Consider the following 13,759-nt stretch of genomic DNA (forward strand, 5'->3'; position numbering starts at 1 on the left):
CTTATGGTCTTGTGGTGGATTCGGCATTATGGGCATTCACCACAAAAAAAAAAGCATTCGCATTAGCATTAGCATTAGCATTGGCATTAGTTAGCGCTAACAGGCAGAACAAGTACACACTGGTTGTCAAACGTGAGTTAAACTAGTCACGACTTTTCACTTTACTTTATTTTCTTATGGTCTTGTGGTGGATTCGGCATTATGGACAAAACAGGTTCGTTTCTTGTTCTGGTTCACACAGATAAGCTCTCTACTTGGCATTAGTTAGCGCTAGCGGGCAGAACAAACACACACCGGTTGCCAAGCTAAACTAGTCACGACTTTTCACTTTACACCTACTTTTGACTAGATGTAAGATTTAATCTCAGGCGTAGCTCTACGCCTGGATGGTGCAACAGGTCCAGTCTGGTCTTTCGACTTGGTGAACGTTTAGCCTAACTGGTGCAACCGGCTCCAGAGTAGGATGTTGGTTTTAACCACTGAACCAAGTAAAAAAATCTACCTGTGCAGGAAGAATATTTCAAATTGTTTCACATAGAAGAAGTCAGCCTTTCTTTCTAGTGTCGTCACACTAGAATTAAACTGATTTTAGAAAATACTTTCAACAGGTTGTTTTGTGTTTGAAACAAACTAAAATTGTCACTTTTATTGAGAAAATAAGAGTAGGAAGCAGGTTTAGAGAAGTAACACTGTGGACTCTGGTTGTCCTTAGCAACACAAACATGAACACATCAACCTTTACTGGATAAATAAAAAGCTTAAAAACTGTTGATTTAAGTATAAACACCACAACGGCCGAAGTACGAGCGGCGTGGAGGGACTCGCAGGACCCCGCCGCCGCCCCTCCTCCTCCTCCTCCATGAAGTCAGTCCACATGTTTGTCATCAGCTGTCAACCTCTCCGCGAGCCGGGTGGCTTCTCGCAGGAGGCAGCCGCATAAATATTCATCTGCCCTCGCTGTCAGCCTCGCAGCACAACAAATCTGAGGGCTGGAAATGTCAGCGGGTTGAACAGCCGTTTGTTTCAGCCTGCTTTAGGTTGTCAGTTCTCAGCAGGCAGACGGAGGACAGGTTGACGTCCAGTCAGAGAACTGACAGGAAGTGCAGAAAAGCGAGAAGCTTTCAAATTAATATTTAAAAAGAAAAAAAAACAAAAACAGATTTAGTGGTGGTTTGATCTGAAAGTCACTATCAGGTAATTTGTTTGTTTTTTTTTAAGAGTGCACAGTTAGAGCAAATGTTTTAAGGCCAATGGAAAGCATTTCCATGTCTACGTGGCTGCACTGGTCCGCGTGACATTAATTGATGTCATTCGCACATGTCCGTGAGGGTTCGTGCGGCCCTTCTGCTGCTCTTCTGTTTTACTTCTCATTTTAAGACCATCAGCGTTAATCTGCTGCTATATCAGCCTCTTTTGGTTCGGGGCTTTCCACCAGATGTTGGAACTACGGCTGCAACTAACAATTATTTTCATTATTAATTAATCTGCCAATTTTTTTGATGAATCGTTCAGTCAATGAAATTTTAAAGTATAGTGAAAAAATGACTCAGTGTGACGTCTTCAGTTTGCTCGTTTTGCCAGACCAAAAGTCCAAAACCATAATACATTTGATTTACTGTCATATATGAGCACATTACTGAACAAACTGAAACGGTTCATCGATTATCAAAATAGTTATTGATTAATTTTCTTTAGCAACTCTAGTTGTAACCTGTCTGCAGGGATTTGGGTCACAGTTGAGTCACAGTTCATCCTGAAGGTGTTGGAGGGGTTGAGGTCAGGGCTCTGTGCAGACCAGTTCTTCCATATCAAACTAGAAAACCATTTCTTTATGGAGCTGGCTTTGTGAACTGGGGAACGACCATGTTGAAACAGGAGAGAGGCTTCACCAAGTTGGAAGAACACTATTAGTTGGGATCAGTACTGAACTCAAGTACTTTTAAGGGTACCGACCGAGTTGCGTCGGTACTACGAGTACAGATTCACGTCAGATCAATCAGTGCTAAATTTCAGTACCTTGCAGAACTGAGAGTGACCGCAGCCCCGAAATAAGTTTTAAAAACACACATTTACCCACTGAAGCATCTCACATGGAGGCTCTAACACTGACAAACACAGCCTGCACGACGGCTAGCAGCTAGTTAGCATGGCTAGCATCTTTAGCATAGCCGTGCTGTGCTGTGTGTAGCCCATAGCTGTATGAAAAATAAGATGTAGCCTCTGTGTTTCTGGTTTAACAGCACCGTGCTGGGCAGGTGACAAGTGTGTTTACGGTGTTTCTGTGTTCTGAAAGACGTCACGGTGCAGATATAAAGTCACACAGCTAATGGACTGTTAGCCTAGCATGCTAATCCTGCGTAAACATATGGATGAGAGCGTATGTTTACATACATTCTCTACAGGGAGAGTAAAGCACTGAAAAAAAGGTACCATTGGGTACTATTAGTGTCTAAAATATCATTGTATGCTGTAGTGTTAAGAAAGTCTCAACATCCTTAACACAGAGGCAGAAAAATGCAAGTTGCAAAGTGTTTCTATTATTTTGTACACCTCCTGTGTGCCTGTTGGAGGTGTATAACTCTCCACTGACAGCAGAGAGACCACCCTGAGACGAGGGAAAGAGCTGCAGCAGGATGATTTGTATTCAGATGAAAAAGGTGTTTGTGTTCTCCCGAAACAACCGACCGAGGAGCTCAGAGGAGGTTTTTTTTTCTCAAATCCTCCACAGCTGTGAGTTTGGTGTGTTTTCTCAGCTTTGAGAGGCTGATGTCACTTCACTGGATCTGAAGTGTTGCTCACCTCAGCCAGCTCGTCTCAGACTGTTTTTAACAACAGCAGTGTCTGCAATAAAGCGACAATTTCAACGGATATTTCTCCGGTGGGAGTCAAGTGAGGACAGCGGTTGGATTTACGTCAAGTGACTGCACGTCTGGAGTCTTGAATCACTGTTCTTATTGCTCGAGGGAGCCAACAAAGAGACCCAATATGAATTTATAGCTCTGCTGTGTGATAGAAACTCTGCGGCACTAAAGTCCAACGAGCCTCTCTCCGTCCCCACAGGTCATAATCTCCCAGGAAGGAGGAGAGAAAATAACATCTCTATGGCAACTGGCGGTCTAAAAGGTGAGACGTTACAATGCAGGAGAAGCACAAACGTATCCTGACATAAGTGAAACAAATGTTTTCTTCTGAGTTATGATGGTGGATTCATCTTTTAGTAAAACACCAAATCACATGGAGAAGGACAGTTCACAATAGGACCAACTATTTTTGGTGGCACTTTATATTCCAGTAATAACCTAGTAATAATTGGAAAATATTCTGATAAAAAAGATTTAATAAGAAGGTAATATCATGGTAATTACCAAAGTAATAAGCAGGTAATAGCTTGGTATTATAACAACTGGTATATCTAGGTAAAATCAAGGAGAAATGTTTGTTACAGGGAAATAAGAGACAAAAAACACATCTGTTCACCAAATTGAATTTAAGTCCAAAAGCTGAGGTTTCAACATATTTCGGCTCAAACATGTACAAATTCATTTGAGAGGTTTATATTTCGGGTAAAGACTGAGAAAAAGGAGTGAAATCCGACTGCTATAGTTTGTTTACGTAGCCTCCAGAGCCGGAGGCAGCTTCCTGAAGCTGACCAATCAGAACAGAGTAGGCTCATCAGGAGGCGGGCCTTAAAGAGACAGGAGCTAAAAACAGCCTGTTTCAGACAGAGGCTGAACTGAGGGTTTGAACGCTTTGTTTACAAAGTTAGCTCTACTTCCTCCTTGTGATGTCAGATTGTTGCACATGCCCACAAACGGCCATCTTTCCGTAGTCTTGGTTGCTATGGTTGTTTCACGGGTTGTTTGCGTTGTCAACTCGCATATTTACGATCAGATACGGGCTCAAACATGTACGGATGTATTTGAGAAGTTTATAGTAAAGTAGTGTAAGTAAAGAACAATAAAAAGAAGTGAAATCCTGCTACTTTAGTTTGTTTACGTAGCCTCCAGAGCTGGAGGAAGCTTCCTGAAGCTGACCAATCAGAACAGAGTGGGGGAGGTGGGGGCCTTAAAGAGACAGGAGCTAAAAGGGCCTGTTTCAGACAGAGGCTGAACTGAGGGGCTGCGTAAAGGGCTAGTATAAGATAAAAAGGAGTTTTTTTATGACTGTAAATCATGCAAAGATATTCCAGTAGAGCCCTAGAATATAAATATAGACCTGGAAAATGTGCATGATAGGTCCCCTTTAAACTTTAGACTTTTCAAAACCTTCAGATGGCCATTGTTGTATTTGTGTCCTCCTGACGAAAGTTAAGTCCAATATTCACTCTCCTTTTAGCTCTGGTTTGTCTCCAACACCTGCTGAGAACAATTATCAGTCTCTTCCTCACCATTTCAGGCTTCTCCTGTTGTTTCAAAGTGTTCATATCCTGCTCAGATCTAAATTTTTCAAGTTGTATCAACAGGTTGTCAACATTAATTAAGCTGTCATTCAAAACTGTACATCCTCAGCTGACAAACTGGATTCAAATAGCCTACAGATTATAATTTCTGTAAAAAAAAAAAAAAAACTTAGAATAACTGAATTCACAACTGTAGCTGTTCTGGTGAAGAGTTTTGAATTTAAATGTAAAATCATAAAAAGAGAGTCAAGAAGACTTCAGAGTCTCAGCTGGTTTCCTCTGCAGAGATCTGAACTCTGCCCACTGATGAAACACACTGACACGCTTTCTATTTATATCGCTGAGTCACAGGCAATTATCCAGTATTCATTCACAGCCGGTGTCACTGAAAAGGTAACAGTGTGTGTGTGTGTGTAAACAGAGAGAGAAAACGTTAACTGCAGTGTGTGTGTTAGTTAAGATAACCGTATCCTCGCAGCACGTTATATCACAGAACGTGGAACATGCTCCCATCCAAAGGTCGCACCACACCCGGATCACCAGCGGCGACCAATAAAAGCCTCAAAAAAAAAAGTGACAGCTTGTTGCCATGGCGCCCACCTGTCGCAACATCTGTCTTTTTTTAAACTGACTATCACTGTGATTTTCTGATAAATACAGGCTATAAACATACTTTTCTTGCAGCTGATTTTCAGTTGGTTTTTTTTAGATTTTTGCAAATTTGGCAGAATTTGATCAAATTTCTGCAATATATGTGATGAAAGACAAAACCCACAGTCTTCCTCCTGTGCAAACATGTATTTAAAAGCTCATTTGAAGCCGATATGAAGCTTCAGCCATCAAATCAAGTAGATATCTTTCATCGTTACAGTCTTTTTAGTGCCAAAGTCTCTCTTTTTGTTACTATATTTCAACCGCAGCTCAACACAAAAAGGGAATTTGATGCTAAAAAGACTGTAAATGTGTCAGACTAACTCAGACTGCTGAAGCCTCATATAAGCTTCACATCAACTTTTAAATACATGTTTGAAATAATCATTTGGTCTATAAACTGTCAGAAAATGGTGAAAATTGACCATTTACAAATTTCCCAGACTCAAAAGTGACGTCTTTAAATGTCTCGTTTCGTCCAACCGATGATTCGATCCCAAAGATATTCAGTTTACTATCACATATGACAAACTTTTCTCCAAACTTTCCATGTGTTCAACTCTGCTGTGCAGCCGTCAGGTGTTTGGCTGAATATTAATAGGTGTATTTATTCATTTTTTTCTTCACATGAATGCATAAAACATGATCAGTGTTTGCTCAGACCAAATAACGAAAAAGCTCCCTGATGCAAACACACCTAATGAGTGTTTCAGTGTTTTCCACATTTCGAATTTGTAAAAATTCACTTGACAGTTTGACGCAGCAAAAACTTAAGAAGTAAGAAAAAGTAAATTAAAAGTCTGAAGGCAGCAGAGGGGTTTTTTTTTTTTTTTAGTTTTCAGCCCCATAACTTGTAACTGATTCAGTGAAATGTCAGCGGCTGAATACATTAAACTGTGAAGCAGGAGGTTTAGCCGGTTTGGCCTTTTATTAACAGTAAGAAATCTCATAGTTCTCCGTCCCTCAGAGGAGATAATGACACAAGATCTCTTTGTTGGGAGTTTCAGAGAGTTAATGAAATATTAATCAGGTCTTTCTTGAAGAATCACAATGAAGGAGATGCTCATCTGAACTGCATAATATTTACTATTTTTGGGGTTTTGGGGGCAGGAGGAATAACGTCATAAAGGTGACTCTTAACCCACTGATCCGACCTCGTCGCCACGATGAAAAGTCGATTAAGAAAATCATACTTAACCCTAAAAACCATGAACAAGACCTTCAATTTACCTGCTGCTGGTGGCAGACCTAAAAAAGATGTTTTAATCCTTCTCGATATGCGTACTTTTGAGTTATTATGACTTTAAAGTGTTATGATAACATCTTTAAAGGGGACATATCATGATTTTTATGATTTTCTGTTATTTTTATACCGTTATAATGTTGGTTGTTTGTGTTAAACGTGGTCAAAGTTCCAAAACTTGAGGTGAATGTGTGTAAAAATGCTGCCTGCAAGTCAAAAGTCAGGGCTTCAACCTGCCCTGAACGCTTCGTTTGCAAAGTTAGCTCTACTTCCTCCTCGTGATGATGTCAGATTGTTGCACACGCCCACAAACGGCCATCTTTCCGTAGTCTTGGTTGCTATGGTTGTTTCACAGTAGTTTATGCTAGTTTGTTTACGTAGCCTCCAGAGCTGGAGGAAGCTTCCTGAAGCTGACCAATCAGAACAGAGTGTGTGGGAGGGGAGGGGCCTTAAAGAGACAGGAGCTAAAAGACAGAGGCTGAACTGAGAGGCTGCATAAAGAGCCGGTATAAGATAAATAAAGAGTTTTTTTTAACTGTAAATCATGCAAATATATTCCAGTAGAGCCCCAGAATATAAATATAGACCTGCAGAATATGTCATCTTTAAAAGGTGAGTTGAAAACAAAAGAATACAGAGGAGAGAAAACAAATAAAAGTGTCAAACAACATCTTCACGCACCGGATCTGCTACATCTCTGTGGAGACACATTCATTTTAATATAAGTGTCAAATGCATGTTCTGTTTGTAAATGTCAATCTGACAGTTGACTCTTCCACCGACACCTAAACGTAGCATGTAGGCTATGTGTGGACGGTCGGGTTGTTAAAACCATCTTAAACTCGACACAGATGTAATCCAAACCGAGCGTGGACAGACTCAACCATCTTAATATCAGGACATTTATCAGACTAGACTGTGACAGTAACAGAAGACGATCTGTTTGTTACGCTATATAACACCGTGAAAACGATTCGTGGTAGACGTGAAGCTGATTCCCTGAAGCAAGAAACAAAAACTGTCAATAAATCAGTTAGTCGGTAGATAATCGATTAACCGGTTTATTTTGTGACTTTTTTTACAGATAAAATGATTATTCAACGATGACCAGTTACAGCCTTAAACTGCACCGGCTGGAAACCAAGTGAACCCAGACGGCCTCAGTTTTGAGTGAGATGCATTCTGGGTACCGACCCTACGAGATCCAGGACGACTGCTCGAGCTTGAGACTCACATTTACAGCTATTCTGAGAACAAAACACAGCCTCCGTGGCACAGAACAAGACCGATAAATCATATGTGGACAGTGGAGTCCTGTTTCAAACAGACTGCTGTAATTATCAGAACTGAAACAGCAGGAAGGTTTTTTTTTTTCTTGCTCTGCTATGAACGGAAAGATCCTCAGAGAAAAAGAAAGACATAGAGGTCTTTAAAACAACACACTGTTGAAACCTCACTGAGTAATCTTATCAAGACCAGATGTCACTAAAAAAGGAAATCCATCTACATTTCAGATTTTGTACTAAAAGTAACATTTTAGCCTGTTTTGAAACACTTCATAAGACTGAATAAATGTCAAAAAAAATACTTTCAAACTCTTTTCATGTCCACATCTGAAGTCAGCCTCATTTTTCAGTCACCGATCTGAGTCTGTTAATCATTAATTAGTCGATCGACAGAAAATTTTAGTCATATTTCAAGCAAAAACGCCAAAAATTTGCATGTTGCAGCTTCTAAAATGTGAGTTTTTGATGATTTTCTGTGTCATCCATGATCATAACCATGAATATCTTTGGATTTTGGACTGTTGATGGTACAAAACAAGATCATTTTGTCTATAAAATGTTAGAAAAATAGTGAAAATCTGTCCGTTATATAACTATATAACTTTCAAACATCTTGTTTTCGTCCAGAATCCAAAAGATATTCAGTTGACATTGAAAAAAGCTTCAAATTTTCACATTCGAGAAGCTGCAACCAGCTACTTTTTGGCATCTTTGCTTAAAAATAAAATAAAATAAAATCCTTAAATCTTCACATTTGAAAAGCTGAAAGCAAAATTTCCTGTTGATCGACTAATCGATTAATCGCCATCAGATCTAAAGTGCAGAATCACATTATTTTCTCTGGAAAGAGGCAAAAACTGCACACAGGGACCTGAATCAGCTGATGGTTTAACTAAAAACAGAAGTGAATTTAGTGTTAATTTAGTGTTTCCCTTTAAATCCAAATGAATCCTTTAATTATTTACAGGAGTTTTGCTCACCGCTGCTGTGGGACGAGGAATCAGCGTTTTAATGTGAAAAGATTCAGAGGCGATAGAGAGACAGAAACAGAGAGTAGAGAGAGAGAGAGAGAGAGAGAGACAGACTGGGATAATGAGTATCAGCGTTCACTCTGCTAATGAACAAACAGCCTTCGTCCTCCAATTGAAGCAACTTAGCTGATTACAGTGATGAAAAAGATGCGTCTGGTGCACACAAGCTGCCAGGAAATGCTCCTTTAATATAAAAAGGAGCGCCTTTAAATTACAATCTGAATCCCTGCTGTTCTTCTTCCAAAAAAAAAAAAGGCTGTGAAGCAAAACATTGAAACCAGTCCTGACGGACTCAGGTCCTTTCATTGATTAGACATCTGAGAGATAAATGAATGAATGATTCAGCAGTGATTTTTAGTGTAAAATGGATCAATAGTGATGCAGAAATAAACTTGTCTTGATTCATTGATCTCCTCTTTCTTAATCATTCATCACATGGAAAAAAAAAACACTTCGTGGCTCAATTAAACTCATTAATTTATCTATAGTGTTAATTTGTTTATAAAGGAAATGATGTGTTTTATAGTTCTTATATTGTTTGGAAATAAAAACAAGCACAGAAACTAACTGCATCTGCTGAAAACCCAAAGAAGAGTCAACAAAAACTCACTTTCCAAAAATAGAAAAAAGGGGAAAATAATCTAGATTTTACCACAAAAATAAAGCAGATACAACAATGTGTGTGTGTGTGTGTGTGTGTGTGTGTGTGTGTGTGTGTGTGTGTGTGTGTGTGTGTGTAATCTGCAGTGTGTCGAGGTGGACAGCTTGTTATCTGGGCTGAACTGCAGAGCTTAATATTCAGCCAGCAGCCAGATTAGTTCAGGACAACCTGTCAGTCTGCAGCTGCACAGAAACACACACCGATGGAGAGAGACGGTGAAGAGGAGGAGGAGGAGGAGAGGGAGGAGGAGGAGGAGGAAGAGGAGGAGGGAGAGCTGCTTCATACAGCAGTGAGAGAGTGTGTGTATTCTTTGGACGTCTATATTTATGAGGACTGATTTTTTAGACGTCTCTTCTGTTTCTGACTGACTGTTTCTTTCTTGATGGGTCCGACTCAACATATTCAACATATTACAGGATCTTTATTGAGACATTTGTATTTTCCTGAATGACGAGACGTCTTTATTAATCAACAGTGACCCAGTGACCTCTGATAAACCTCCACAGTCTTGCAGTCTGAACAGGTACTGGGACAGTAACTGCCAATCATATAAAATACAGTAATAATAAATATAAAAGTAGCTTCAATGTAGTGAACTACTTCTGTCATGTTGTTGCTACAAAAGCTTCAGTGTAGTAGAGCTTCATTTAATGTAATGTTTGATGTATGTACTGGTAGCTTAGCTCACTACATTTTCCCAGTAGCTTCCCAGTTACTGTTGATACGCAGCACAAGAAGCTCTGGCGAAGCTCAAGTAAACAGAACCGAATTCCCGCACATGCTCAGTAGCGTCCGCCGTACAAGGAACTGCTCTCCTGAGACTGAAACCATGATCGCTGTTATTATGAAGGAACATGTCACCCAGTAGAGCAGCAGCAGCAGCAGCAGCAGCGTGACTCACTGATGTGTTTTTAATAGTTTCTGGACATCAACAGAGGTCAACGGCACAGAGGAATAAGATATACACACACACACACACACACACACACACACACACACACACACACACACACACACACACACTTTACTTGGAAGTAGATTAATTCATGTTTGTTTGGCTCCAAACATGAGATTTGGAATCTGTGACATTTTAAAGAATAACTGTTTACTCAGTGAATCAATAATAATCAATCGCTAAGTCCCTGATGTAAGTTACAGAAATAATAACTATTAATTTAGTTCTTGTGCAGCTGTTTGTTTTAAGACAACATTAATCACTGGTGCGTTTAAGAAGTTTGGCTTATTTTGTTGAAATAGTCGAGTTGTGACCAGACTCACAAACTCAAAAATGAAGTTATAAAACAAATATTATCTCAGTATCAGTACTGACACTCATGTACAGTATTAAAACATGTCAAATCACATCACATTCATGGCAAAAAAATGTTTCAGATATCGAAAAACATCAACTAATGTTCAGGGAGAGCAACAAATTCCCCCAAAATGCATTGCGGCCACGACAGGTGAGTGCCACCGTGTTGCTCTTTTCTTCACCTACACATGTAAAACCAACAGCCGGGCCGCTACGTTTATCACTCTCAGATTCAGACCTGTGCTCTGAGGTTGATAAAAAGGCATTCTGGGAAATGTAGGAAGAGAGACCAAGTTGAAGGAAATCAAGCTCTCCTCTCCGATCTCGGTGATATCTATTAAAAACTGACACTTGTAACAGACTCACTGCCGATGCTGAGGTGCCCTTGAGCAAGCACGTGCACCAAAGGAGAGTATACCCCGCCCCCCTCCCTCCCCCAAAAAACCCCGCCCCCTTGCGATTTCAAAAACCACAAACAGAAGCCGACACGTGCGGCACTGCGAGGATGTTTTCCTCCTCCAGACAAGGATTCAGCATCTCATCATCCCACTGAGCCTCCAGGGAGATGACGGAGGAGGAGGGGGGGGGGCAGATAGGGGTCTAATGCCTTGCTCAAGGGCTCCTGACACCTGACTGGTGATAATGGCATTTCCTGCCGCCAGTTTAACCCCCCAGCCCCCGGCGGTAAAGGGGTTGAGGAAGCAGAGGAAGGGATGATGCGTGGAAATCGAAAAATTAGGTCAAAGTCTGCGGGATGCGGGGAAGCTTTGCATTCAGCGCCGCCGCCGCCGCCGCCGTGCATTTACAACGTCAGCTGAGCATGTAAATAATGCAACGGGGCATCTGACCCCATTTCCCTCAGACGCACTTGTTTACATTGGAGAACTCTGAGCTACAATAAAAAGAGAAGAAGAAGAAGAAAAAAAAGGGAACGTGTGTCATCTTTTTTTTTTCTTCCTCATCCCTCCCCTCCTTCATCACTGCTTTCTTCTCTCAGCTTTTGAAACCCGCATTTGCAGCAGCAGCAGCAGCAGCAGAAACATTAAAATGCGATGTGTGCGTTTGCAGTCAGCTGTTAAAGTCGCTTCCTCTCTCTCTCTCTCCCTCTCTGTATCTCTATCTCTCTCTCTCTCTCTCTCTCCCTATCCTGCCTTTTTCCCCTTTCTTTCTCCATACATGGCTGAGCCCCGCGAAGCCTCCAGACTCAGATGAGAAACAGGGAAAACACTGCTCGCAGGCAGCTGAAATATGACACTATGATACTCTCCAGGCTGAGAGTGAGTCTGCAGCAATGTGACATATCAATCTGAAAAAGAAGAAGAAGAAGAAGAGGGAGGGAGGGAGGGAGGGAGAGAGGGAGAATAGAGCAGGGAGCTAATGAGAAAATCAATACCAAGGCTGCATTTCAGTGTCTTGCAAAAGAGACCAATATATGCTCTGGTGTTATGGAAAAAAAAAAAATCTGGAATATAATGGAAATCATTCATCCTCTCAAAACGCCGCCTGGCTGCAGTGTGTCATGTGAAAACTGTGTCTGGTAACAGCTGCACACTCTGTGCACATAATCTAAGCAGCATGCAGGACTCTGCTGAACGGGATTTTCCAATATGACAATGAAAAAAAAAAAAAAAACCCTCTCTGACAACAACTTCTTATCGACAAACCCAAAGATAAATCGCTGTAGTATTCTTATGATATTCCCACTGGGGAGGGGGGGGGGGGCTTTAATGTGTCTCTGGTGCTCAATAGAGACTTTAAACTGTACTTTATGGCGTTGTTTATCTGCTATGATATCTAATGATGCAATGATTAGTCAACTCATCAATTAGGCAGCACAGAAAATTCAATAATAACTTTAAAAAAAACACATAACTTTCTCTGGTTGATGTTTTTAGACTTTTAAAAGGGCTCTTGGAACTCATGAAATGCAAAAATTCAATAGATTGATCATGCAAAATGTCAAAACTCTGTTTCCAGCTTCTAAAATATGAGCCTTTATCTGCTTTATATCATTATAAACTGAATATTTTAGGGTTCTGGACATATTGTAGAGTAAAGATCAAATGATAAATCAGAACAAAATAGATTCATTCATAATGATATTCATCATTTGCTGCAGCCCTAATGATATCATTTTAATATTCCTGGAGAGTTTTGTAGTTTTGCTTGATGCATACTGATGATTTTTACTTTAAAATAATTGGTGCACAGTGATCACTTTTCTGTTATAATCCTACATATATTCATAATATTATGTGGTGCTAAAATGTGAAGTTTAAGTGTAGTTTTATATATTTTAAAATGAGGGTTTGATGCTATTTCAGTGCAGTAATCCTCTCTGATGTATCATAAAGAATATCATAAGAATACTATGGTCCCTCCACAGCATGCCAGGTGTGTTTCCACTTCACTGCCACACCACCAAAACACACCACATCCCCTGCATCCAAATCACAGCCACACAAACCAGAGCAGTCATGATGGCAGCATGGAATAAATACGTGGACTTGAACTTGTGGCAGTCAGAGCTCAACACTTTTTTCTTTTTTTTTTTAATATACCCCCCCTCCCTGCAGCTCTTACTAACTAACTCCGGAGCCGGTTGGTCCCGTCAGCAGGGACCGACCGACCGACCAGCAGCGAGCCAAAACACCCCCGGTGCAGCAGCAGCAGCAGCAGCAGCAGAGCCGGGCAGAGCCGCCGAGCTCAGCGGTGAAATCCAAGTACTCACCCTCCGATAACTCCAGCTCCAGCTCGGCCAGTTTAGCCCGCACCTCCGCAGGAATCGGCGCCGGGTCCCGGTCCGCCATTCCGCCGTTAGCAGCCGACTTATATCTCTGTTTTCGGCTTCTTTCTCCCTCTTTTCTCTCTCCAAGCTTCTCCTCAAAACCCCCCAAAAAAATCCAAAGTCAGTCAGACTGTGTGTGCGGCAGCGGCGCTGTTCGTCCCCCGCAAAGCTGCGTCAAGACAACCGGAACATGGCGGCGTTTTTATTGTCAAAATAAGAGCCGACGCAGCAGTCTGTGGATCCCCACCTTCACTTAAAGATCCACCCCAGACATGTACTAATACTTCTAATAATACTAGTACTGGAGGAAGTACTCAGATCCTTTACTTCAGTAAAAGTACCAATGTAAAAATACTCCATTACAAGTAGAAGTCCTGCATGAAAAATC

General features: G+C 41.0%; 1 protein-coding gene across 9 annotated transcripts in view; it reads right to left on the reverse strand.

Annotated features, from left to right (window-relative positions):
- LOC137194624 (disco-interacting protein 2 homolog C) overlaps nt 1–13,553 on the reverse strand; it is a 240,339-nt gene extending 226,786 nt beyond the window's left edge. For 5 of the 9 annotated variants that reach the window (XM_067606714.1, XM_067606703.1, XM_067606707.1 and 2 more), the window contains exon 1: nt 13,315–13,552. In XM_067606714.1, coding sequence (XP_067462815.1) covers nt 13,315–13,393 — 79 coding nt within the window. In that variant the 5' untranslated portion in view covers nt 13,394–13,552. Of the gene's footprint in view, nt 1–13,314 lie in introns of all 9 variants that reach the window. The other 4 variants (XM_067606715.1, XM_067606706.1, XM_067606704.1 and 1 more) reach the window with 1 other exon arrangement.
- Nucleotides 13,554–13,759: the final 206 nt, after the last annotated feature.

The sequence above is a fragment of the Thunnus thynnus genome, chromosome 12 (assembly GCF_963924715.1).
Source record: "Thunnus thynnus chromosome 12, fThuThy2.1, whole genome shotgun sequence".
Taxonomy (NCBI): Eukaryota; Metazoa; Chordata; class Actinopteri; order Scombriformes; family Scombridae; genus Thunnus; species Thunnus thynnus.